Genomic DNA, 27260 nt, shown 5'->3' with positions numbered 1-27260 from the left:
AGTGTGAGAAGCACTGTCCCGGCAGGTGGAAGCAAGTGCCAGGGAGACACTTCATGTGGCCACCCCATTTCTCTGCCTTCCCTCCTTCTCCCCAGGCCTGGGCTTCTGTATCGGGTCCCCTCTCCTTCTCTCTCCCTGGTTCCTGTTTTTCTTCTTTCCTCCCTCCTGCCTCCCCCTCCGCCGCTCCCGCCTTTGGGCCGCTCTCGGGCCATCTCCTCCGCCCCATCCGGGGCCACCTCGCTGTCCCGGCCTTTGCCCATGGCCCGGCCTACCCCTGCGGTCCCGGGTTCCACTCGAGGGTCTGGGTGCCTCTCCGAGACCAGGGCACCAGCCCTATTGAGGAGCGGAGCAGGGTGTCCGGCCGCTGGAGCCTCGGGCACGCCAAGTGGGCCAGGGTTCGCTAGTCCCAGGGAGCTAGGAAGGAGCCGCTCCCGGGAGAGGGGCGGGGGGCTTCAGGGCCGGAGAGGTGGAGGGGTGCCGCGGGCAAGGGAGAGGACCCGCGGCGGCGGTTGGCCGGGAGGAAGAGGAAAGCAGGCTGGCACAGCCTCCGCCTTCGGAGGTTCTCACTGCGCACAGCCGGCCGCCTTCTCCCGGGCTGAGCGAAGGTGAAGGGGAAATCCGGGCGGGACAGAGCCACCGGAGGCCGCCCCGCGTCACTCCCACTCTCCCGTTCGACCGAGCTGGGGGGTCTTCGCTCCCAAGCTCCTCCTCTGAGACTCCCCGGCGGCCCCGACACTAGAAGGGGGTGGTGGTCTGAGCCCCCGCTCACTCGCTGAGCGCCTAGGGCTTGGTAGGGAGAGGAGGCGTGGGGTCCGTCTGTATTAAGTACCCCACAGTGGTGAGCTTGCCTCCACGAAATTATAGTCCACAGCATCCGAGGCTCGGAAACCCCAGGGCAGAAGGGGACCTCGAGTCCGCTGGTCCCAGACTCCGCACGTCACAGCTCAGTTGCGGGGCCGCAGTGCGGCTTCCCCCAACTGCCCCCTTTCTAAGCTCCACGGTGGAGCGGCAGGTGCCGCAGCTGCCCCCCCCCCCCGACTCCGGCCCCAGCTGCACTCCCGGGCCACTGGGGGTGGGGTGGGCGAGGGGAGGAGGTGTGCTGGAGCCTCGAGTCCCCAGCCGCAGGCGCTCCCTCCGGAGCACCCGGAGATCTCGGAGGACAAGAAGAGGGGGTACGGGGGACGGGGAGGAGTGGAGGGGGGCGACTGCAGAGCTCAGCCGCCGAGCTGTGCGCGGGAGGGGGAGGGGCGGGGGTTCCCTCCCAGCCTCTGGGGTCTGGGGACTCGGGGATGTAAGGCGAGAGCAGGGGGGTGTGACAATTCAGCAGAGGTCGGGACGTACCACGGAGCCCAGTGGCGGGGGGGGGGCAGAGGACGTGGTCACCGAGGGGAGCCCCCGCCCCCCTTCGCAAAGGCCTACAGCCGAGGTTACAGGGAGAATTGGAACGGGGCTCGCCGCAGGGGGAAGCGGCACGTGAAATCCGCCCCCTCCCGGTACCCCACTTCCGAAGGGGTGGGCCAGCGAGGGGAGGCTGGGGTTGGAGCAGCGGCGCGGGGGCCCCTCCCTTGCACCTCCCCCCACCGGACTTGGTCGCGCCCGAAGTGTAACACTTTCTCTTTGTCGGTAGAGCTCCTCTGTTTCTTGTGCTGTAGCTCCGGTGGCGGCGGCACCCGTGGCAGCCCTGGCGGACGCAGGAGCGATGGCAGCGACCGATATAGCTCGCCAGGTGGTGAGTGCGGGGCTGGGGTGCCGGGAGCCTGGGAAGGGCGGAGGAGACCCGGCCGCCGCCGCCGCCGCCGCCGCCGCCGCCGCTGCGGCGCGGAGGGCAGCGGGCAGCATCCAGGAGCCGAGGCGCGGCGGGACTTCTGCTCCCGGGGTCAGCGGCTCACTCTCCCGGCCGCTCCCCGGGAACGGTGGCGGCGGGCGGGTGGGGGCCCCGGCGGAGGCTGCGGGCCGGCGGCCGAACTTGCATTGCCCGAGAGCCGCAGCGAGCGCCGCCGCCTCCCTCGCTGCAGCTGCCGCCGCGCCGCTGGGCGTTGCCGAATGAATGGCCGCGCCAGCCGCCGAGCCCCCGGGGTCCCCGGCCCCCCCCGCCCCCCCTCCCCTCCCCCCGGGCCTTGCTTCCTCCTGGCGCCGGGCCGCGCCCCGGAGCCCAGACGCCGGCCGGGACCCGGGCCTCCCCTGCAAGAGGGGCGCGGGGCTGGGGTGAGCCTGGGGCAGGAGGCGGTGAGCGGTGAGGGGGGCGGGGAGGTGACTGGCGGGGGGTAGGGTTTCTCCATGTGCATTACATATGTGACTGCGGCTGTGTGTGTGTATCACCGTGTGCGTGTGAGTGCACGCGCGCGCACTCGTGCCTCCCCAGCGGGCGGCGGCGCCCGGGTTGTCTGTGACCCTAGATGAGTCCGCCTGTTTCTCTGCGTGCGCTCACCCCCGTGGTGTGTGTGCGTGTGTCCCGACTCCTCTGTGCTGTTTGCCTCTGGGTCCCATTTGTGTGTGTCGGGGGTGGGGGCGGGGGTGCAGTTCGCTGGCCTGTAGGTGGCTGGCTGCGTATTTTGGCATGTTTCTGGCTACCTGACCCGGGTTTTGCGGGCCACTGGGTGTCTGTCTGGATTCCGTGTTCGGTGTATTTGGGCTGGTATGCCAAAACCTGTGGAGCCGGCTTCTTTCTGCGGGGACTCGGGAAAATAAGTGTGAGGCTTGTAAAAGCGATGCCGTCTCTCTTTTTGTTGGCAGCAGACTCTGGGAAAAAAAAAAAATGTTCTTTTAAAGAACTGAAGTTTTCCAGCCTGGGATGTTCAGAGAAATCATACTGAAGTGACCTGAGGCTCCATGATTGTTTGTTTGGTTTTTATTTATTTATTTTATTTTGTGTTTTCAGACCACAGGCGTGGTTGTACAGGGAGGGGATGATTCCATTTGGGGCAACAATCTAGCCTTTCTTTTCATCCATGGGTGTCTGAGATTTTAAGAAGCCCACAGTTACCTACACTCTTTGGTGAGGAAGGAGAGTGAAGGAGAGGTAGGTGAAATTCCAGAACATCAAATGCTCCTTGATGGAAATCTCCGAACCACACACACACACACACACACACACGCAAGTTTTTAAACCCTGTGGCTTACTTCTTCAGGGAAATAATCCATGCACTGCAATTCCAGTGCAAAAAGAAAGAAAAAAAAAAGCCTCTAGGTATCTGGTGCCATTGAAATTGATTTGTTTTCAAAATCTGTTTCCAGAATCTGATAGCATTTTCTCTACAGGATATATATGAATTCATGACACCCTCTGGTCCCTGTTTGGAAGGGCAGGGTGATTTCATTTGGACCTCCCCAACCCCTGTAGACCTCAACCCAGCTCTTTGTTGATGTGCAAGGACCAATAGATAGGAGACAGTGCTCTGTGATCATGGAATTTGAGAGAATTCTCTTCGCTCTAAGATTAGCACTGTAATATTTATTGCTGTGGCATCTTGAGGGTTCTCAGAGAGCTTTTCTGCTCCCTGTTACCTGCATTTTAGAGATGGCATGGCCGAAGTTGAGGGATTATTCTCCTGGATTACACTTTGCTCCATTTTTAGTGACCAAAAAGGACGCTAATGATTTTTCTTGTCAGCTAATTAATTTGCATCGACCTGTCCATACTCTGCCGCCAGTCCCCCTTGACTGGATTAGGATTGCAGGGCAGATGTTGTAAAGGGGAACATTCCAGAAGGTTGTGCTTCACCTCAGGCACAATTTGGGCCACCCGGAGGTCCCCTTTGTTCTGTGGATGGGAGTTGGGGGTGGTTTAGGGCCATTTGGTTTGCTTTGCATGGTCCCCGTTTGCTCTGGCTGGCCTTGCCCATACTGCATGGTGAAGAACTTAATTGTATGCCAGATTCTGAAGCTGAAAGAGCAGCCCAAGCACTTGAAACCTTGTTATCGGGATAAATGGGTTTCTGGGAAAACTGACGTCACTCTCCCTGCCCCCCTCCCCCAGGCTGTAAAGCTCTTGTTTATGTGTCATTTGTCTCTCTGCTCTTTGTGTCTGCAAGAAGTTGTAATACGCCTGGGGAAGATGGAATTAACTCAGGAGACCTTGGACAGCTGATGGCTGTTTGTTTCTTCCAAGGAATATGCATGCAGGGTTTGGAAAGAGAAGTCTGGAGAATAAACCTAGCTCAGGAGTTCTTTTGAATGAGCTCCGGGACATGGTGCCACACATGCATTGCTCTGGGGCGTGTGTGTGTGTGTGTGTGTGTGTGTGTGGTTGAGGGTCACCATGGCTAGTAAGGCAACATCATTAGTGACTTAAAACAGGCCACAGAATTGTTGGGTAGGACCCTTCTTTGGGCATGCACAGAGCTTGGAAGTTCAGCTCTGGCGTACACAACACAACCCGATCCCATCGAATGAACACCACAAAGATTCTGTGTGACAAAACTCTCTCTCCATTGCATCCACAGACGTTTATTTTTGACTGCTCAGTGTCCAGCACTATGGCTAGCCCTGGTCAACTATACGAAAAAAAAAAAAAGTAGTAGACATAGTCTCTGGCTTGTAAGCTTATGGTCTAGTTGGAGAGACCAGTTGTGGCTGCTGTGAAATAGAGAACTGTAGAAGATTCTTGGGATATCCCCACTCCCAACCCCTGCCTGTGAGGTGGCTTGAGCTGCTATTAATACATACTTTTTTTGTTTAAGTTTATTTATTTACTTTGAGAGAGAGAGAGAGAGCGTAGGAAGGACAGAGAGAGAGAGAGAGAGAGAGAGAGAGAGAATCCCAAGCAGGCCCCGGACCATCAGTGCAGAGCCCGATGCAGGGCTCGAACTCACGAACTGTGAGATCGTGACCTGAGTCGAAACCAAGAGTTGGGCACTTAACCAACTGAGCCACCTGGGTGCCCCAGGATGTACTCTTTGAGGTCATATGACTTCTCCATGGTAACCAAGCAAGGCACAGCCCAGGCCTCAGGGGCGGTATCTTCTGGCTCTTTCATCGAGCTGTTTCTTTCAATGTTGTGTTTTGGGGTCCAGACTGTAAGTGCTGTCCCATAGAAAGAACGGCTCATTGGTTCTGGCTTGAACCAATCCCACAATGTGGGCAATGATGCTCTCCTCCACTGGCAGCCCGGTAATGGTCTTTCTCCCTAATGAAGGATCTTGCAGGGGCTAACTTTGCCTTACCTGGGGTTGGTCTGGGGCAGCTGTCTCAGGGCAACCGCCTCCAGGCGGGGAGAAGCTGGTCTCTGCATTCTGATCTTTGCTATCAAATGGCACCTAACCCTTGATTTCCCTTGAAGCTCCAGCCTCAGCCATATCTACCACCTCACACTAAAAGTAATATTATACCCCGACCCCGGGAGAGCAAAGCCCCAGTATGTACCCATACCTCCACTGAGGATACAGCACAGACGAAAATTTACATGGCCTCAAATAGAACAAGTTATTGAATCTAAGTCAAGGGTATATGGGTGATCATTGTACCATTTTTCTAACTCTTCTATGTGTTTGAGACTTTTCAAAAGAAAAAGGGGAGGGGACGACAATGTCTTCCCCTCCCCCCACCAAAGGCATACAGCCCTTCCCTCAGGGAGTTTACAATCTAATAATGGAGGCAGATTTAAATAGCCATGTGATTATTATTGTGGTCCATGCCGCACAAGGAGCTGCCGCCTACTGTGAGAATTCACTACAAGTGGACCTAATCCAGCCGTGAACGGGGGCGGTGGGTGACTGGAAAGGCTTCCTGAGGGCTTCAGCTAAGAAAGGGGTAGGTGTGAAGATGCTTGAGCTCTCACCCTGCTCCCGGGCCCGGGGACATTTCATTTGTTAATTCACACGCTTCTGTTCTCATTCATTCATTCCTCCAACAGAGTTGGTTGGGCACCAACTCTGCCAGGCCCTGTGCCAGGTGCTGGGGATATGGTGGTGCCGAGGCACACAGGACCGTGCCCTCCGAAAGCTTCCAGATGACAGGCAGGAATCAGTCCCGTTTCTTTTCATTTCCTAAATCCCGGAAATGTTGAGTGGTAGCGGTGTTCTTATTACAAAACTGCATTACAGCTGAGCGATTTGTCTGTATAGCATAATGAGATTTTGATCTGCAGTCATGTGCATAGCATTTACCTTGTGGAGTCTCTGCTGTAAATTTTCTGTTAATTGCTGGCTTTGTTACCCAGCATGGCCCCTCCCTTTGTGTGCCGTAAGGGAACAAACCCGTAGCATTAGTCTGAGCAAAACTAATTAGGAAGATAAGCCCCCTGGAAAAAGGTATTCCAAAACTAAATAGGACTGATTTCTGGACTTGCCTGGGTTTCTGGATTATCAGAGCCGCGGTTTCGTATTAGCATGAACAATTGAGAAGGGCTTTTAAGTTGCATGTACTTTAAGACCCCATTGAAGAAAGAGAAAGAGAAGAGGAAGACAGAGAATACCATAGATAAGTATAACATGTTTCTTTCAAAGATCTCCAAATGCTTCCATCTGTATTTCATTTTTCCCAACAGCTTCCTGAACAAGTATTCCTGTTTTCTTCATTTATGGGTACGGGGAGACCAAGTGACTTAGTCCAAAGCGATATCGCTGGTCAGTGGACGAAACAATGAAACACATAACAGATGACACAGATTCATTAAAAAATAAATAAATAAATAAATAAATAAATAAATAAGCCAAACCTGCCCTTTTCGTGATGTTTCTAAGCAATAAAAATCCTGCCATTACCCCAACTTCCCCCTCTTTTCACCGCCTCTCCCCCACCCCCGCCAGCACACTCAGGGGTCGGAGAAGAGTATACTTGGGTTCTTTGAAGACTCGGTGATGTTAAAAAGATCCTCAGCTTAAATCCCAGATAGCACAGCCACGGGTTACGTGTGGGTTTTCTTTCTTTTTCTTTCTTTCCATATTGCTTTAAATAAAAATCTTGGAGCCACCAGCCGTGTAATGATGGATTATTTTAAGTAACAACTTGGGGGGGGGTGCAGAATAAATTAGAAACACAGACCCTTCCTCCTCGGTTTGGCAGGAGAAGGCTTTTGCTGCTGGGATTTGAAACCGTGGGTTTCTCCGCTGCTTGCACAGAGGAAGGAGGCCACATGCTCAGGAGGGTGAGAAATAATGTTATCCTCTTGTCCTGTGTCTCCGCATTAAAGGCAGCCATCTGCTGAATTGTGCCACGTGCTCTCAGCTCGCCCTGGGCTTGGGTCATCCGTTCCACTCACTTACAGGGGACTGGGGAAGAGATTTGCAGGCCTCCGAGGGGACAGGACTCAGGGCTCCGGTTTCTCTGGCCAGGGCCCCCTCTGACCCTTCCCCCCCATTGAAGACCCTGGGGTGGGTGAGAGCGGGAGCAGAACCCCGCTTTGGCGACCCTGATGAGGTGTGAGGTAGTGTTGGGTTTCCTTTCCCAGCAGAGGCCCCCAGCTCTGAACACCGGCGCTGAGGCAGGAACTGGGTTTTTTCAGATCCACTTTAAATGAGACCAGATGGAGGCAGAGGCAAATTCAGGCTCCCTAGAGGACAGTTGGGCATTCATCCAGAGGCCTGTGAGTAAACCTTTTTTCTTTTTCTTTTTCTTTTTTTTTCTTTTCTTTTCTTTTTTTTTTTTTTTAGCAGATTGGACATAACAGTGACCAGAACACCTAGAAAACTCTGTTTAAAGAGCCTGGCTTGAAGTCTGGCTCTTGGGGGAGAGGCTGACCCACCCTGAGCAGGGGTCACCCCTGGCCTGAGGTAGAGCTATTGTACTTAGAATCTGGCCGGTTGGGTCGAGTGGCCCCGGGCCGGAGGCTTAGGCCTGAGTCCGAAGGGAGAGAAAGGGCAGAGGGAACCCAGAAGAGGAGGACCAGCCCCTCCATGGCTTCTGCTGCCTCAGTTGCCTTCCGTGGGTGGGAGCCGCCTTGCGGAGCCCATAGGGTTCCAGGTCGTGTTCCGTGACCCTCCTCCCTCTGGACTGTCATCAGGCCCCAGGCCCCATGCCCTCACATTTCAGCTGCGTAAAGAAGTCTGTCACTGCAGTCAGCTTTTCCATTTGAGAGTAGCAGTCCTCTCGACAGGGCCCTGGAGCCCAGCACCACTTCTCGGCCACTAAATCACTCTGTGACTCTGGACAGGTCATTTCCTCTCTCTGAGTCTCTGTTTCCCCTTTTGTAACACGAGCGGGTCGGAGGGGGTCGGAGCCCGAAGGGCGTTACCAGCTCCAACCTTGTGTGGTTCTGAGCGTTTCCTGGTCCCGCAGCTGAATTTCTTTGAGGCTCTTGCCTGCTTCTGCTTCCGACCGAGGTGGCACACTTTAACTCCGTCTCTTCCCTGCTTTGACTCCTTGAGCTGGGTGGCGAGACAGAGTTGTGGAAAAGGCAAGGCTGTGCTTTTAGCTCAGCAGGGTCTCTCTAAGTGGAATAGAAACAGCCCTTCCGACAGTCTGTCCAGGTGGGTGTGTGTTGCCATTGTTTTCTTATAGAGGTACGCGACAGCTGAATTTCTGTCTATTGAATCCCATCTTAAATGCGCTAGGAGAGCCGGCCATTTAGTGGAATCCTGCTGCGAGTCCTTTTATAGAATGAAAAGCCACTCAGGAATTGATCTGGTGTGTTAAAATCCAGAGTTTCATCTACTGGATTTGCCCCAAACGGGCTGAATACTTAACCGAATTTTCTAGTTATCTGTATGTTAAAGCACCTTTTTTGGTACTTGTAGCTGAAGATTTTGCCACAAAAGCTGAGGCTGCTTTCCTGCCTAGGAAAGTATCATCATAGAATCTTTTTTAGAAAGGAATCTTTTTATTCTGGTTATAAAAGTAAACTATGCCCCCCCGCCAAAAGTAAAATATGCCTATTGTAGAAAATTTGGGAAACACAGAAAAGCAACAACCTGCATTCCCTCCACCCAAAAGTAACCATTGTCACCATTCTGGTGTAAAGTTGACCTTTGAACACTGCAGGGGTTAAGGGCACTGACCCCCACACAGTCAAAACTCCACGTATAACTTTTGACTCCCCCAAAACTTAATAACTAACAGCCTATTGCTGGCTGGAAGTCTTACTACTGATAACATAAATAGTAACATTAACACCTACTTTGTATGTTGTATGTATTATATACTTATATTCTTACAATAAAGTAAACTAGAGAAAAGAAAATGTTATTAAGAAAAACATAAGGGAGGGAAAATACATTTATAGGACTACCTTGTATTTATTGAAAAAAAAAATCCACGGGGGCGCCTGGGTGGCGCAGTCGGTTAAGCGTCCGACTTCAGCCAGGTCACGATCTCGCGGTCCGTGAGTTCGAGCCCCACGTCAGGCTCTGGGCTGATGGCTCGGAGCCTGGAGCCTGTTTCTGATTCTGTGTCTCCCTCTCTCTCTGCCCCTCCCCCGTTCATGCTCTGTCTCTCTCTGTCCCAAAAATAAATAAAAAAAAAAACGTTGAAAAAAAAAAAAATTAAAAAAAAAAAAAATCCACGTATAAGTGGACCCAGGCCCTTCAAACCCGTGTTGTTCAAGGGTCACCTGAATATTCTTCCAAGCTTTCAAAAATACATATACACTCCCCGCCCCCCATGATTGGAATGATTGGGGTTTTGTTTTGTTACTTGCTTGATCATATCTGGTGGTCATTTTTCCTTTTCCTTAAATATTCTTTTTAATTTTTTTTATTAAACATTTTTTTATGTTTATTTTTAAGAGACAGACAGGCAGAGAGCGGGGGAGGGGCAGAGAAAGAGGGAGACACAGAATTTGAAGCAGGTTCCAGGCTCTGGGCTGTCAGCACAGAGCCCAACACGGGGCTCAAACCCACGAACTGTGAGATCATGACCTGAGCCAAAGTCAGCTTAACTGCCTGAGCCATCCAGGCGCCCCTCTTTTTAATTTTTTTAATGTTTATTTATTTTTGAAAGGGAGAGAGAGAGACAGAGAGACAGAATCCGAAGTGGGCTCCAGGCTCTGAGCTGTCAGCGTAGAGCCTGACGCCGGGGCTCAAACCCACGAACTGGGAGAACATGAGCTGAGCCGAAATCGGACACTTAACCGACTGAGCCACCCAGGTGCTCCCTTGTCATTAAATATTCTTAGAAGATATTTGTATCAGCTGTTTAATATTCCGTTGTGCATCACTGAACTATTCACTGATTTTGATCATCCTGAAGGTTTGCAGGGTCTATGATGGAGAAAAGGGAAGGTGTGAGAGATCAGGCCCACGAGAGAATCCTATTTCAGTGTGTCTACGACGAGGTGCAGAGAGGCCAGAGGAGCAAGTTTAGGGAAAGGCCAGTGGTCGGCAATGAGTTCCAACCTTTTGGTTTTGGTCTCATCCTTCAGAACGTCAGCTACTGACTTAGCCACGGGGCTTGAAACAGGAGGCCAGAAACTCCATTGATATTGACGCACCCTCAGTTCCCAAGGGCCTCATATACTGTTTGCTTCCTATGCCACTAAGGTTGGAAGAGGGGCGGGGCGAGGGGGGGTGTAGAAGGGGCCAGGGGTTGCCCCCTTGGGTGCTTATGGGACTCTTTATTTTCAGAATAACAGCAGTGAGAGAAAGATGCACAGCTAGAACCGCCATAACTCGTTCTTCGTAACGCGAACCTTTGAATATTCAATTAAAAAATGAGATTGGTGTGTCCTCAGGGGAGGAGGCGGAAGAGAAAGAGAGCAGAGCTTCTGCCTGTGATATGAAATGTGGTATAACGTATTTCAAACCGCAGGTGACTGCAGATGGGGAGAAAACAGGAAATGGAATTGGGGAGGGGAGGGGAGGGGGGGCTCTCTCGATTCGAGGGAGCCCTCTTTCATTTTGCCTTTCTTTTAGCTCTTCTCAGACTCTGCATCCTAATTACCCCTGCTGCAAAGCTGAGTGAGAACTCTTTTCTTGTACTAAACATGTTTTTAAATGACACAGGTAATGTGTGAATACATTCATGCTGTAAAAGGATCAAACAATACAGAAGTACGTTGAATGTCCCCCTGAGGAAGCCCCCCCCCGCCCCCGCATTTCCACCTTGCTCCCCTGAGGTAGCCACCGTTCCTGGTTTAGTGGGTTCCTTTCTGTCCCCTTTCTATGCACTCACATACATTTATGTGCAAATACACATATATTGGGCTTTTTTTTTTTTTGCATATACGGGCTCTTACTGTGCTTATTGTACTACGAGCTTCTTTTTGCTACAATATAAATACGTCTTGGAGATGTTTGCATCGGAATATACAGACCTACCACATTCTTCTCAATGGCTGCAGAATATTCCAGACTATGCATGTATCACAATTTAGTTCAATATTTTTCTATTATCAGACATCTGTGGGTTTTCCCCCTTGTTTTTCAGTATCGTAACCGAGGCTGTGATGAATTTCCCTATACGTGGATCTTTGCACAGACACGTGAGTTTCTGTAGAATAGATTCCCAGGGGAGGTTGCAGGGGGACAGGAGATGGGCCCTTTAACATTTTGTTGACTGTGATCCTTCTAGCCTCTCAGTTCAAGCCTTGAACGTGACACCACCTGCTACTCAGGTGATAACTTGAGATATTAGCGTTGGGTTGTCATTTCCATCTTCTCTGGTGCACATTGTAATCAAGACCTCAATTCATCAGGCCACCTTAAGGAGAAAGAGGAGAGAGATGAGATAGCAGAACTTTAGTGAGGGAGGGGGAAGAAACTTCCACAGCTGTCCTGGGGTCAGTGTACATTCAGTCCGATGTCCTTTTTTCCCTCCACATATTTAGCTCTGAACAATGAGAACTGATACTCAAGATGACCTTGACATCTTATAAGATTCATCAAAACAAGAGTGAATAGTGCTCACTAGACAGGATTTCCTAAAGCAGGAAATATATATACAAATACATTTTTGAAGCTTTCTCGACTCTAAGCCTTGAGACAAAAAGTTTGCTGCTTAGGGGTGCCCGAATGGCTCAGTTGGTTGAGCGTCTGACTCTTGGTTTCTGCTCAGGTCATGATCTCACGGTTCATGGGATCGAGCCCCGCATCTGGCTCTGAGCTGGCGGTGCGGAGCCTGCTTGGGATACTTTCTTTCTCTCTTTCTCTGGCCCTCCCCCACTTGTGCACGTGCTCTCTTTCTCTCTCAAAATAAATAAATATTTTTAAACAGTTTGCTGCTTAAATCTTTAGCAGGAAGAACACAGTAACCAGCTCCCATGCTTCCAAGTCTCCATAACCTTCCAGTTAATTTTGGGGTATTGGATGGACACTGGGTAAAAAGATACAGAGAAAAATAGGGATTCTAAAGCCACCAGTGACCTTCATCAAATCCAGACTAATGGTTAGCTCTCTGTAATTCTTCCTCATTTCAACCTTGGTCTCTGGTGCTAGAAGACTGTTGGGTCACCTCCAACTTCTCCGATCATTTCCCCCCTCTTGGAAGAATCCTTTTCATCTTCCATTCCTTACTTATGGACATTTCCTGCATTCAGTGCCTAGCTCTTTTCTCCCTGTACTGTCTCTTAAAGAACACATCCAATTTCCTCCCACTTCTAAATTCATCCCCCAGTGCTGAATTCTCCTTGAGCCTACAATCCCATATTGCTAAGTACTTGTTAGATTTCTTCTCTTGCATATCTCACCAGAAAATCAAAACGGCCTTATTGTCCTTACCGTATAAAATGTTTTTACAAATCCAGAAGACAGAGACAGACACCTATGTTCTAAAAAATGGGCGAGGACTTGAATAGGCAACTCACATACATGTGTGCATATGCGCAATGCGTGTATAGATACACAATACAGAATACACAATAAAAGGAATGTTCCCCTTCACGTGCAGACTAAATGTTGTGATACCAGTTTTCAATGACTCCATTCCCAGTGGTTAAAAAGCCTCAGAAACTTGGTGTTGGTCTAAGTGTGGGCAAACAGACACTAGTGCATATTGGTGGCCGAAGTAGACCTTTGTACTATTTATTCTCTGTTGAGTGATTCCTCAGCGTGTACTGAAGTCTTTCTTTTTCAAAAAATGTTTGTAATGATTATTTACTTTTGAGAGAGAGAAAGACAGAGCCTGAGGGGAGGAGGGGGAGAGAGAGAGAGGGAGACACAGAATCGGAAGCAGGCTCCAGGCTCTGAGCCGTCAGCACAGAGCTCAACTCCGGGCTCCAACCCACGACCTGTGAGATCATGACCTGAGCCGAAGTCGGACGCTTAACGGACTGAGCCACCCAGGTGCCCCTGTACTGAAGTCTTTGAAATGTGTGTGCCCTTGGACCCAGCAGGCTTCAATTCTAGGGGTTTAACTTAAGGAAATAATCAAAGATCTATGCACACCTGTAAGAATGAGAATTATTGTTCATACTGTTTAAAACTTGGAAACACGCTAAACGTCTAGCAGCGGAAGATTACTTAAGAAAATATGGAGAATTCCTACAATGGAATGCTATATGGCCAACACAAATAGTGTTTTAGAAGTCTGCTTCATTTCTCAAGAAAAGGTCCATACTATATTACGTGCCAGGTTTTGTAAAGGAGCATACAGAATTATCCCTATTTTGTAAGAAACAAAAGGTATACAGACCGAAGGGAAACGTATGTTTCCAGTATATTACCAGTGGTTATCTCTGGAGGGTGTTGTTATGGGTGACTGCTGTTTTCTCCTTTACAATTTTCCTTATGTTCTACGATTTCTACAGTGCACCTTGCGTACTTTTTAGAAAATAAAAAGCCCGGTAGCACGTAATTTTTTCGTAATAGCTTATCTAAAACCAGAATCCTCAACTTCCCCACTAAGCGTGCACCCTTTCCTGGCTTCTCTCTTTTCTGTCCGTGGTGCCATCACCAATCCAAGCTCCCAGGCTTAGAACCTTGCAGCCTTAGAGCTCTGATTGTCCCTTCACCCTCTCTTCACCAATCGCTGATTGAGCGATCGCCCTTCTTTAGGACATCTCTCAAGTTTGTTCCTCCCTCGTGAGTCCCAAGTCAGATCGGCTCAGTTCAACCAGCACGTATTGGCACGGTGCCTGGATGCCTCTCTGCCAGGTCCGTGTTAGTGGAGTCCTCTGTGTTCTTGCCTCTGCTCGCTCTCTCCTCCAATCAGTCAGTCAAACACCCCCGCAGCTGGAATGATCTTTCGAAAACCTGTATCATGGCTCTCCCCGCTCAAGACACTCAAAGGGCCCCCACACCCCGTTGCCTAGGGAATAAAGCCCATACGCGCTTCCTTCTACTCTACGGCACTGTGCTAGGTGGGAGGTAACGGGGAAGGGGAGGTTCTTGTGAGTTTTTGTTGACAATGACGTAAGTCTTTAAGCATCAGGTGTGGGGCTCGCCCCATCTCTCCACTGCGTTCAGTTTGAAAAGTCCCTTTCCTCTCCTTTTGGCCCTTGGACCAGAGGCCAGAGTTGCACGGTGCTGAATTTGGACACAGGAAGAGGCAGCCAGGGGCGATAAAATACGGCTCAGGAAACCTCAGCTCTGAGTCTGTCCCAATTTCCGATACCCGCTACGGAGGAGGATCCATCGAGAAAGCATATTGGCCCTTAAGTCTCTCTCCCCTGCAGTGGCGAGGACCGAGAGCAAATGGTGGGAAACTTCCACCTTCGTTCGTCTGCTTTAAGAAAAAGGAGAAAAGGGGTGGAGGGTGAGGGGAAGCAGAAAGGGGTGTGTGTAGAACAAGCCCCGAGTGGTGTGGGCCACGCATGAAACCCAGCTGTTTACAGGCGCCCCTCTGGGGTCCAGAATACGCCAACTCAGACTGTGGCATATGGCTGTGTCAGGAATACTCCACCGGGAGTGTGGGGGGAGGGGTGAGACGCGTGAGGGTAATGAACTTGCCAGATGGCGCTCCCGGCCCTGATCCTGTCTCTCGCTCTTGGAAGACCTGCTGAGGGGGCCCAGCCCATCCCTCTCCGTGGGACCTAGGCTCAAAGCAGGTGCAGTCGACCACGAAGACGGCCTGCTAGAACAAACAGCCCGGGATGCCGGTGCGGGCCTCCTGGCACTAACCATGCCCTTCTTGGACTGCCCTTGGCGCCTTTCCGGTTTACCGAAATCTTGGTGTAAAACCATTAACGATAGGAAGCTCTGGGACTAGCAGGTGAAGGAAGCAAAGGCCCTCTGCTTTGCGGGGCTGCGACTGGCCTGGCTGACCCCTGTGGAGACCAGGGGTCCCGCGGAAGCCTGGAGGCCGCTCTCTCTGGCTGGGGGGAGACACAGGCGTTCCATGGCATCGCGTGTTATTTGGGGCAGTCCGAGTACGTGGGTGATCTCACAGTGCAAGAGAAACAGGTGCTGCTGTTGACGGAGTGCCCACCACAGGCCAGGCACCGTGTTCCGTGCTTGAGGAACATTATCCTGTGTCCTCCTCGCCCCTGTCCTATGAGCTAGGAACTACTCGTCCCCGATCTTACAGGTGGGGAGGCTCTGAGAAGTTAAGTAACTTGTCCGAGGTCAGAAGGTGAAGGAGGCAAGATTCTCACACGGAGACCTGTCAGAGGTCAAAGCCTAGTCTCTTAACCTCTACACCGAGCCACCTTTGTGGTTGCCCAAAATGCCCTCGAGACAGGACTAACTGCTTTTTTGAAGTCCTGTTGTAATGTTCGCTGAGCACAGAGGCATGGACCAGGCGTTGTGCTTAAAGCTCGTTGGACGTTGTGGCACATTCGAGACCCCCTGTCTCCTAGGACAGACCTGGGAGGAAACGGGGTCTCCGAGAGGTGACCCAGCTTGTAAGTGGTGGAGGCAAGAGTTAACCCAAGTCCGTGAACCCCTGAACCCGCCCTCCCACCTGTCGTGAGCCCCCTCTGCAGTTTGCCGTGTCTGGAACTAGGGTGACATTCATCGCGGAGCCTGGAGGTGCCCGTACCTAAGAATCTGTGATTTCTTTCTTTCTTTCTTTCTTTTTTTTTTTTTTTAATATTTCTTTTTGAGAGCTCAAGCGGGGGAGGGGCAGAGAGAGGGGGGCAGAAGATCTGAAGCGGGCTCTGCGCTGACAGAGGCTCGAACTCACAATCCGCGAGATCATGACCTGAGCTGAAGTCGGGCGCCCAACCGACTGAGCCACGCAGGTGCCCCAAGAATCTGTGATTTCTAAGCTGGTGGTGATTTCTAAGCCATTCTGCTTTGGAGCCGGGAGTAGCTATGGGAAGATAAGACACACGGGGCCTGGGCGAGCGTTACTTCCTCGCTCGGAGATCGTTTGGATGAGAAGTGAGACCCAGGTTGCTTTTAAGCACATTTTCCTTTTCTCCCCTCCCTCCCCTTCCAAATTAGGGTGAAGGCTGCCGAACTGTCCCCCTGGCTGGACATGTGGGGTTTGACAGCTTGCCCGACCAGCTGGTGAATAAGTCAGTCAGCCAGGGTTTCTGCTTCAACATCCTGTGCGTGGGTGAGTATTTCCATAGCAGGAAATTCTATTACAGAATATGGATCCTTAATGGCTGGATGTGGCTTTGCAGGTAATTAGGTTAAATACTGAGCCATTCTGATCTATTTGCAAAAGTGCTTTTCCCACTTCTTCCTCTTTTATCCTTCTGTTTGCTTTTGTAAGCAGCCGGCTTGTGATTATATTTTCCCCTGGCCAGACCAGAAGGCGTGGCCGTACCCTGGGGGAAACTGAGCGCTGTGACACCCTGTGGAAATGTGGTCAGGGTGCTGGCTGGCTCAACTACGGCTGTCAAGTTCCTTTGGACTGAGAAAACCGGAGCCGGACAGAATTTGGGTGGCGGGGGAGGTAGTGGCTGTGGAAGGGTGCCTGCCCACCAGCTGTGGGCAGTGGGTTGGGGCTGTCTGTTCCTCTGCAGCCCTGTTGTGCTTGCCACAGTTGGAGCTCAAGTTCAGGGACCATACAGCCGAGCGCCAAGTTCTTTTATTCTCTTATAGCCTGTCTCCACCTGGACCTTTAGTCTCCAGTGTGGGGACCGTGTCTTCTTAGTCACTTCGAATGTGCCAATCACAGCACAAAGAGAGCTCAGGAATGTTTCTGAAATGAATGAATGAGTTAAGCCCACAGGAACCACTCGTTATCCTTGTCAAACACTTCAGCATGGTAGCAATTTGAGTCCTTACCAGGACTCTGCGAAGTGAACAGAGGGAGCGAGTGGCATTTGTATCTTCAAGGGGCAGGTGGAGACCCAGACATTTGGGGAGGATTAGAGAGTCAGGGGAGGCAGCCCGGAATAAGTGGTGGAGCCAGGACAAAGCCCCAGGTCTGGCCCGCCCCCTTGGCCCCTCCCACTGTTTCTCGAACTACGAACTGCGGGGGGGCGACATCCTTTGAGAATACAAAGGCACTTTGGAGCCGAGGAGCAACAGCTCCTTGACAGTCTCTCAGAATCTCTCCTTAAGACCTTAAAAAAATCCCAAATTTGCAAACACAATCACAGCATATAATTTTCGCTCCACAGTGCAGTAAAGTGTACCTGCGTATTTTCAGCGACCTACTTCTAAACCTTAACGATTGTATAAATACCATAATAGAGTCCGTTTTCCCGCTGGTTGGAACACTCACACACTTTGGCTAATTGCTCTTTCTTATTTTTGTAGAGAGTGTATGGGGAACTCATTCTCACTGAGGCTCTGAACCACTGCTGAATTGGATATTTTACTCTTTTAATGTAGTCTAAAGTTCTGTTTTCTTTCTTGTTTTTTATTATTTATTTTGAGAGAGAGCGAGAGAGCACATGAGCACGAGTGGGGTGGGAGCAGAGAGAGAGAGAGAGAGAGAGAGAGAGAGAGAGAATATTCCAAGCAGGCTCCGTGCTGTCAGTGCAAAGCCCGACGCGGGGCTCGATCTCATGAACCATGAGACCATGACCTGAGCCGACATCAGAGTCAGACGCTAAACCCACTGAGCCACCCAGGCACCCCTAAAGTCCTGTTTTCTGTCTAAGCTCACTCATTTTCTAGGACTTGTTATTTTTCTTTTCCTCTGCCCTTAGCACCCTTTGTCAGATCGTTTTCTGTAGGTGAGTAACTGCCCACTGGAAGATAAAGAGAGAAGAAGGCCACTTCTCAGTATGGACGACAGGCAGTCAGCTAGGCTCACTCACTAGCCGAATGACTCACTCCCACACATCAGCTTGGGAGCCCGTGAGATGGAAATGTGTGCTTTACAGAATGACGCGTCATGGGCCTTTAGAGTCCGCAGCGAGGCCATTAATTCTTCAAATGCCAGAAGCCTGCTCGTGGTTATGATGAGATGCTGTTAGGAGAAGGACACAAAATCAACAGAAGCCACGGTGATCAGCCGCGAGGTGCCATCACATCCAATATTAGCACTGCCAAACCTCTCCAGTCTTTGGCTATTGGCCAACTTATTTCGCATAATGTTTGATTACTGAAAGATTTCCGCACAGACATATTGGATTCCCTTGGCATTCCTCCCAGAGCTCCGTATGACCTGTACTGAAGTTGAGGAGATGAAAGGTGAAATGACAGGCCCGCCCTCAGCAGCCTTTCAACCGAGTGCAGTTGGGTGGGTGAGTAAAGCTTCAGGAGGGAGGCCATGTAAATCAGAACGGCTCTTCGAGGGCGAGAGGTGAAGGGCAATGGGATCTGGGGACCACGGGCTCCCCTAGGGCCCAGAGGAGGAGGCAGCCGAGCTCCAGGCAGTGGGTGGGAGAAATAGTAAACCCCTGTCCTCCAGTTCCCACCCAGGTGCTGGACGGCTGCAGCTGCTTCCGCGTGCACCTGCTGGGGAACCGCCCCAGACCCTTCAGGAGGGGAGGAGTCGGAAAGAGACCCTCGCCCCCGAGGACCCACCCCCTCTCTTTCTTTCCCTCCTTGCCAGGTCTCAGAAATAGCCCTCCGAGCCCCTCTCTTGGCGCCGCAGGCGCCTGCATTGAATGCCCCCAACCTGGCCTGGGTTAAGTTCATTCCCCGTCCCTGATCCCAAACAGCCTGTGATTCATGCATCCTGCTCTCTGTCTGTGTTCACAACCCCGTCATTGCTCGGAGAACCCACAATTTGGGCCAAGGTCACGTGTGGTTTAGAATGGCTCTAAGGCTGCAATCTCAGCTCAGCCGTGGGGCCGGATACTGTCGCTGACTTGGTGAAGGGTCCGCAGCTTGACTGCCGAAGGTGACCTTTTCTCTCGCGGGACTTTCCGTGGCCATTCTGTCATGCTTACCGCCTGTGCATAACTATTGGGTTTACTCCCTTAATGACTGTTATAAAATGATTCTGTTGAGGCATAGACTATATGGCCCCAAAGGATTTTCTCTTCTTTTTTCATAGGGCATTTTTAAAAACGTTTATCTATTGGGGCGCCTGGGTGGCTCAGTCGGTTAAGCGTCCGACTTTGGCTCAGGTCATGATCTCGACGGTTCGTGGGTCTGAGCCCTGCTCAGGCTCTGTGCTGACAGGGCAGAGCTTGCTTCGGATCCTCTATTTCTCTCTCTGCCCCTCCCCTGCTTACGCTCTCTTCTTTCTCTCTCAAAAAATAAGTAAACATTTTTTGAAAAGTTTACTTACTTATTTTTGAGGGGTGGAGGGGCAGAGAGAGGCAGACAGAGAATCCTAAGCAGGCTCTGTGCTGTCAGTACAGAGCCCGACGCGGGACTGGAACCCACAAACCGTGAGATCATGACCTGAGCTGAAGTGGGATGCTTAACCGACTGAGCCACCCAGGCGCCCCATTTTTTTTTTTTTTAGATACTTATTTTTATTTTGGGTTGGGGAGAGTACGAGCAGGGGAGAGGCAGAGAGACGGCGACAGAGGATCCGAAGCGGGCTCCGCACTGACAGGCTGACAGCGGCGAGCCGGATGTGGGGCTCGAACCCACGAACCACAGGATCATGACCTGAGTCCAAGTCAGACGCTCAACTGGCTGAGCCACCCAGGTGCTGCACAGTTATTATTTTCAGAGGGCGAGGCACATGCGTGTGGGCATATCATGACTCCCCTCGAGCAGATTTTCTATGGTTGACGATAATTACTGAATGGGATGAGGTTCCCCTCGCCCTCCCACTCCCCTGACCAAAAAAAAAACCCCGCATACTAGTCGCTTGGCTTTGGAAATTGCAAAGGTCCCATGATCCTAGCTAGATACAGTACAGGAGGGCATCCGAGGAGCCGCCGGAACCAGCAGTACCCATGTTCTGGGGCCCGTTGCTTTGCACTGCTGGGAAAGAGCTCCGAAGAGACACAGCCTTCCGAATGTGCCAGCAGCAGGAATGCCTGTGAGGAGTGCAAAGAGTCATAATGATAATATTTACTTTGAAGCTGCTCGGGATTCCAGGCTCAACTTGGCTGTGTTGAACTTGGAATGGAAACGCGCGAGAGAAGCAGGGTTGAGGCTCACTGGAGAGGCGGGGAGGGACAGCTAGCCTTCTGTCAAGGTCAGGGGCCGATGGCGTCACGCGTTCATCTCTGGGAAGGGCAGCCGCTCACCTGTCGAAGGCGGGCTGCGAGCCGTGGTGCGAGAGCGTGCAGCAACCCTCTCTCGGGGGAAACGCCGCTTTGGTTTGCAGCCTTTGCCCACTTCAGCTGATTTGAAGGTGCCAACGCGACGTGGTTGCACGAGGGGTTGGGACCGTCTACAGGAAGCTGGGGGAGCAGCGCGCCCCTGTCGGCCAGGCCTCGGCAAGATCAGGAAGGAGAGAAGATCGGGAAGCTCACAGAGCCAGGCATGACCATGACCTTGTCCTTGTGCATAGGCTCCCTAGAGTTCCTGGAGGGTGTCCTTTTGAACATCACCTCCTTGTTGAACTCCCGGACCGCTCTCTTGGTTTATTCCAGTATTTGGAGCTGGCAGGCACTTTAGCTTCATGTGACCCTGAGCTCCGTGTGAACAGGGACTGTGGCTGTCCTGTTCATCGCTGTCTCTTTGGCCCCTTAAAATTGCGCGTGGCTCCTATTAGAGGCTCCGTGAACATTGGTCCAGTGACCAAATGAACCCCACCATGGCATGCCTGCGGGACTCACGGAAGGCATGTGGGTCAGAGGTATGGGCTCCAGTGTCAGACTGACTGGATTCAGTACCGGCTCGGTTACTTACTACGTCGTGACCCTAGACCAGCTCTTTCCTCCACATTTTACAGACGAAGAAGGTGAGGTGCGGAGAGACCGAGGAGTGGGGCGAATTCACGCGGCTGGGAAGTGGCTTGGCTGACTCTTATTAAGGGCAAACGGTAGTAGCTCTCATAGGTTTATTGTGGGGAATGGATAAGAAAATAGAAGTATCCCAGCAGGTGCCTGGCACATAGTAAGTGCTCCAGAAACCATAGCTATGATCATTACTCCAACCTGCTCATTTTATGGAAAAAGAGACTGGGGCCCAGAGAGGGGAACGCCCTTGGCTGGGCATCCATCGACGACCCGGCTGGGACTCTGCATTTCATCGCTTGCAAGGACTTAATTACACAAGGTGCCAGAGGACGCAGATATTAGCGGCGGATGAGGAGAAGGGCTAAGTAGAGAGGTCGACATCGGACGATCCCAGGGGGTATAGTTTGCGACGGCGTATTTCACACTACGTGTTGTAAACTGCAACTCTTTTCTAAAAAACCTGGTGTTTCCAGAATACCGTCTACATTAAGCCAAGTGAGATGGAATCCTCCTGGCCAGTGGTGATGGCTTAAAAAGGGCTCAGAAACCCTGCCGTCTGTGCAAGGAGGGAGGAGGAGAGAGAAATGGACCCCTCGGGGCTCCCGAGGTTTCCTGCTGGAATCTGCCAAGTCCCCACCTTCCTGCAGGGGTGTGGAGGCGGCTGACCTGATCTTCCTCAATGCTGGGCCCAGGGCAGCGTGGGAGGAGACAGCATCCTAGGCTCAGGCTGGGTCTGCGCCAACCATTAAGAGAGACCCCCCCTCCCCCTGCGCCCTCCAGGCTCCACAGTGATGGGAAATGGGAACGGGAGCACTCGATAGCCGCAGCTCCGGCTCGCTTGATTTTCTGCCCTCTTCTCGTGTTGCATTTATCACGATTCCCCGGACACCCGCGGGTTCTTTTCTTCCACTCATCATTGGGCATCTAATTTCCACAGCCCTTTCGTGCTGGCAGGCATTCGGGTGGTCATTTGTCCTGCTGCTCCTCCCTGCTGCCCTGCCCTGCCCTGCCTGGCCGGCCTCCATCCGTCCAGCTGTGCAAACAGAGCAGCCGGCAGGCAGTCTGTACCTTGCTCCTGACGCCTCTGTGTGCGCCCTGGTCGGGTGCGCCCGGGAGTGCGGGAACATGCCTCATTCCCTGGTCTCTTCGAATCCTTAGGATGGGGGGTGGGGGGCCAAGGAGCCAGCTCTGGGTGCGGGGGAGTCAAGGCCCACCACTCTAGGAGCTGCGGGGCATTCAGCAAAGAGCTCACGGAACAGAAGGGGGTGGAGGCGCGGACGCACATGGAAAATTCATCAGGCACGCACAAAGATGGGCTCAAGGGGCGCCTGGGTGGCTCAGTCGGTTGAGCGTCTGACTTTGGCTCAGGTCATGATCTCATGGTTCGGGGCTTCGAGCCCCGCTTCGGATCCTTTGTCCCCCTCTCTCTGCCCCTCCCCCGGTGGTTCTCCCTCTCCCCGGCTCCCTCCCTCCCTCTCTCTCTCAAAAATAAATACATAAACTTAAAAAAGAAAAGATGGGCTCAAATGTAGCTTGAACGGCAGCGCCCGGAGGGAAGGTGATTTAAGGGTGAGCTGTGTTCCCTCCTCAGAGGTGCCACACCCCCACCTTGGGCGGGGATGGGGGGGGGTGATACATTCCGGTGCTTGGCCAACTCTGTCACTTCCCATTGCAAAGGCCCCACCTCACCAAATTTTTCTTGAGCCCCAAATACTTCCTGTTCCTTTAGGGAGGAAGAAAAAGAGGCCTCTTCTGGGAGAATCTTTGCGGCTAATAGGTATAGCAGACCTTGGCTGGAAACATGATCTGTGTGAGGAACCAGTTCCCTGCACCCTGGCATTCAACCACGTTAGTCAGACCTGGCTGTGGAATTGGGCTGGGGGGCTGGGGAGCCGGGCTGAGCTGAATGTTCTTCTTGTTCTCTCTCTCTCACCCAATCTCTGCACACACAGAAAGCTCTCTCATCGTTGACAGATATTTGAAAAAGCACGTCCTGCATTCAGAGCTCATTATTCACGATAGAAGGCATGTAAGATGGCCTCCTCCCAGAGGGTGGGGAGCAGACGGGCCGTTGTGCATTTATACACACTGTAGCTCCAAGCCTGGCCATGGACCGCCCCCCTTGCAGATTTGGACTGTCGGTCACAAAAGGGCGGGGGCGATTTGCCAGGCCAGGACTTGCCCAGTGCTGACCCACTGCCCCCTGGGGAGACATCGCAGGGGTGGGGAGGGGGGAAGGGGAGCAAAGGGTGAGGATACCAGAATAGCAGGGTGGTCTAGGTATTCCAGAGGCAATCCAGGGTAATTAGCTACTGACTCTTCTATTCCTGGCATTCCTGAATCGCCGGGCGTTGGGGCGGAGGCCCAAATACAGTCTGGATCCATGGAGATGATAAGGGCCTGTAGTACCCGGCCCAGCTTGTGGCCTCATGGGACATTCTTGCCCAACTGCCATGCCGCCAAGTTTCCCCCAATGTCTTCTTTCCCTGAAGACCCCTCAGCTCCTGGCAGTGGCTTGACATCCCCACCAATCCCCCAGGAATGACCTCCCGAATGCTTCGCCGGTCCCCACGGCCTTTCCCCGACTCGTCTCCCTGGTGTGAAAGTCAAGACTTGAGGTTCTTGTGGTTTAATTTATTAGTATTCTGCAGCCTGTTAGTTAAACAAACACATGACGGGTTTGTTTGAAATTGAAGGAGGAGAATTTGTGGCCTGCTAAATTCCCTCTCCATTAGCTAAAAATGCACCCCCCCCTTCCTGGGGTACACGTCTGGGCATCCTCAGAAGATAATTTATTTGACAAGGGACCGCTGTCCCTTTCTTTTAAAATCGAAAATAGCCCTTTAATTTTTCTTACAAAAGCTATCCGTGTTCCACATAGACCACCTGGAAAATACACAAAAGCATTAAAAGGGAGAGATGAAAACCGAGCATGAGCCCAGCACCCAGTGGTAGCCCTTGGTAAGAGTATATTGTATTTCCTTCCGGACTTTTCCCAGGTGTAACCCTACCTCTCCGTCACTGCCTGTACGTAGTTTCTTTTTCCGACTATAAAAGCAATGCGTATTAACCTTCAAGTAACACAAAAGTAGGAAGACTAAAAGGAGAATTACCCCGATGCCACTACCCTGAGATGCCAGTACTTCCTTTACTGTCTCATCGCGTACATGTTTCCATGTCGATGAAAAGACATCCAAAACCTGATTCGGAATGCGTGCGGGGTCCCTGCGTGAACAGACCGTAATTTATCCTTTTGCTTTTCAGGAGAGACAGGGTTGGGCAAGTCGACCCTCATGGACACCCTGTTCAACACCAAGTTTGAGGGGGAGCCAGCCACCCACACGCAGCCGGGTGTCCAGCTCCGGTCCAACACCTATGACCTCCAAGAGAGCAACGTGGGGCTCAAGCTCACAATTGTGAGCACAGTGGGCTTTGGGGACCAGATCAACAAGGAAGACAGGTAAGGAAAGCCATGGGGTGTGGAGGCTGGTGGGAAGCCACGGGGAGGACCTCCCCACGGGGTCCTTCCTGGACGTCCTCCCCAAATGGCGCGCGCAGGCTGCCGACGCAAGCGTCGCCTCCCCCCGGGGTCCCTGTTTACATCAACCGTTCTACTCGGCCCGCTTTGCCAAAAGAAGGGTGTCTTTCCAGTATACGTGGGTGACGTCTCCATTCCATTGGGTAGACATGCCGGGGCACTGCCATGCCCTGACAACCTAAAACGGAATGACTTTGTCTCTGCCCTTGAGGCAGTCACAGGGAAGGCCGGTTTTGAGCAAATAAGTTCCATCGAGTGCGATATGCTTTGTAAAGGACAGGGGACAAAGAGCTGAAGGTCAAGTTACCATGCGCACATGAAGGAGAGAAGAGTCAGTTCCAGGTGGGGACGTCAGGGAGGCCTTCACGGAGGAAGTGCCCCCTGAGCTGGCCCTTGAAGGATGAACTCTTGCCAGACAGACAAGGGAAGGGAGGGAAGGGCAGTCCAGGCGGGGGGACTGTTTGTACAGAGACAAAGAAGTGTGGAAGAGGGGCGCCTGGGTGGCGCAGTCAGTTAAGCGTCCGACTTCGTGTCAGGTCATGATCTCACGGTTTGTGAGTTCGAGCCCCACATCGGGCTCTGTGCTGACCGCTCAGAGCCTGGAGCCTGCTTCCCGTTCTGTGTCTCCCTCTCTCTCTGCCCCTCCCCTGCTCATGCTCTCTGTGTCTCAAAAATAAATAAAACATTAAAAAAAAAAAGTGTGAAAGAACATTCTAAGGAACTGTCACTTGCTCTGTTTGGCTAGCTCAGAGGCAGGTTTACTGTGAAGCTAATGAAACTTAAGCCTCGGGGCCCCCTCTTACACAGGCCCTTCCAAGGCCCTGTGACTGATTTTTAGTCATAATGTTGTTTTGTCTTTCTTGGAGGGCCTTTCCAATCGTGTAAGCTTTAGGTCCCACAGTACTTGGGTCTGCTCCTGGGCTAGTGCTTGGCTTGAGCTCGAGGAAAGTAGGGGGAGATGAGCCTGAAGAGGTCAACAGGAGTCAGATCATGGAGGAATTTCTAGAATGTGCAGACGTGGAGCCATTGAGTTTTATGAAGTAGAAGGAGATAGTCCGACCTTTGAAGAGGATTCTTCGGAAGGGTATGGAGAGTAGGAAGACCAATCAGGAGACTGTTGGACCAATGAGATCAAGGCCAGAGGTGACACAGATGCCGAGATGGAAAAAAAAGAGGCAGATTTGGTAAATACTGAGTAGGTAGAATCACCAGGACTCGGCAGAGACCTGGCGTGGGGTTGTGAAGGCAAAAGAAGAATCTAGAATGAGGCCCAGATTTCTGGATTTGGAGAGTCTACAAGTGGTGGCAGTGTTCAGTGAAAGAATTAATATGAGACCAAGGTTCTAAAACAATCAGCTGTGTTTTAGACATGTCGAGTTTGAGCTGTCTGGGGACCGAGAGACCTGATGACCTCGAGGCGGAGGCAAGGGAACATACAGGGTTAGAGGTCAGCAGAGGGTCTGCACTGGAAATAAAGATTCGGGTTATCAAGGTATAGGGAGCTGTGTTCCAGCCACAGAGCCACGTAAGACCATCCAGGGATCAGAATGCTGGGCTAAAGACGAACACCTTAGGATGTTGACTGAGCAAAGGGAGCAAAAGACATTCTGCAGAGAGACTGAGCGGGGGTTGTTACCAAATTTGACTATGATGTTCATATCAGCTTTATTCAGAATGGTGCGCGAGTGAGGGGTGGGGTGCCTCAGAGCTGGGGGTGTGTGGAGGGCTGGGGGTCGGGCACCATCTGGATTTAACTAGATGTCACATGGTTATCACACGTACCTGTCTTGGAAAAGGCCGTTCATCACTTTGAGAAGGGTCTGCTCGTCCTTTGAGGATTCTCTTGCTTCTTGGATGAACTGGATCCCCAGTTCTCCTATTTCTCCCTTGTTTTTAAATTTGTTTTTTCACGTTTATTCATTTTTGAGAGACAGAGACAGAGCACGAGGGGGAAGGGGCAGAGAGAGAGGGAGACACGGAATCCGAAACAGGCTCCAGGCTCTGAGCTTGTCAGCACAGAGCCCGACGCGGGGCTCGAACTCACAAACTGCGAGATTCTGACCTGAGCTGAAGTCAGACACTCAACCGACTGAGCCACCCAGGCGCCCCACTCCTATTTCTCCCTTGAAGCTCCAACAGCCATACTCGTTTCCGTCTAACGAACAAATAGATTTAGCTTCTTAGTGATTGAACCGAATTTTGGTTTCCATTTGAAATTCTAGGGGCGCCTGGGTGGCTCAGTCGGTTAAGTGTCTGACTTCAGCTCAGGTCACGATCTCACGGTCCGTGAGTTCGAGCCCCACGTCGGGCTCTGGGCTGATGGCTCAGAGCCTGGAGCCTGTTTTAGATTCTGTGTCTCCCTCTCTCTCTGCCCCTCCCCCGTTCATGCTCTGTGTCTTTCTCTGTCTCAAAAAAAAAAAATAAACGTTAAAAAAAAAATTTGAAATTCTAGACGGACACACCTCTGCTTTTTATAGGTTTGCTTATTGTGCTACTCTTGTTTGGTTGAGAATAAATTGGACCCTGGGGAAAAGGGGATATTTTGGGTCATCTCAGCTGCAGACTGCTCAGGATCTTTTCTATTAAATTTCTGGCAAGTCTCAGTAACACACATTCAACATATCTTTTTTTTTTTTTAAGTTTAGTCATTATTTTGACGGAGAGAAAGAGTGCAAGTGGGGGAGGGGCAGAGAGAGTAAGCCGGGCAGAGATTCCTGAGTGGGCTCCATACCACCTACCACCAGCACCGAG

General features: G+C 51.8%; 1 protein-coding gene across 7 annotated transcripts in view; it reads left to right on the top strand.

Annotated features, from left to right (window-relative positions):
* Window positions 1-1531: 1531 nt before the first annotated feature.
* SEPTIN6 (septin 6) overlaps window positions 1532-27260 on the top strand; it is a 67783-nt gene continuing 42054 nt past the window's right edge. For 3 of the 7 annotated variants that reach the window (XM_049644782.1, XM_049644780.1, XM_049644781.1), the window contains exons 1-3: window positions 2302-7522; window positions 16194-16308; window positions 24236-24431. In XM_049644782.1, coding sequence (XP_049500739.1) covers window positions 7463-7522; window positions 16194-16308; window positions 24236-24431 — 371 coding nt within the window. In that variant the 5' untranslated portion in view covers window positions 2302-7462. Of the gene's footprint in view, window positions 1730-2301; window positions 7523-11066; window positions 11354-16193; window positions 16309-24235; window positions 24432-27260 lie in introns of those variants that run through there. The other 4 variants (XM_049644777.1, XM_049644779.1, XM_049644783.1 and 1 more) reach the window with 4 other exon arrangements.

This window comes from Panthera uncia, chromosome X (assembly GCF_023721935.1).
Source record: "Panthera uncia isolate 11264 chromosome X, Puncia_PCG_1.0, whole genome shotgun sequence".
Taxonomy (NCBI): Eukaryota; Metazoa; Chordata; class Mammalia; order Carnivora; family Felidae; genus Panthera; species Panthera uncia.
This window is presented reverse-complemented; position numbering and strand designations above follow the sequence as displayed.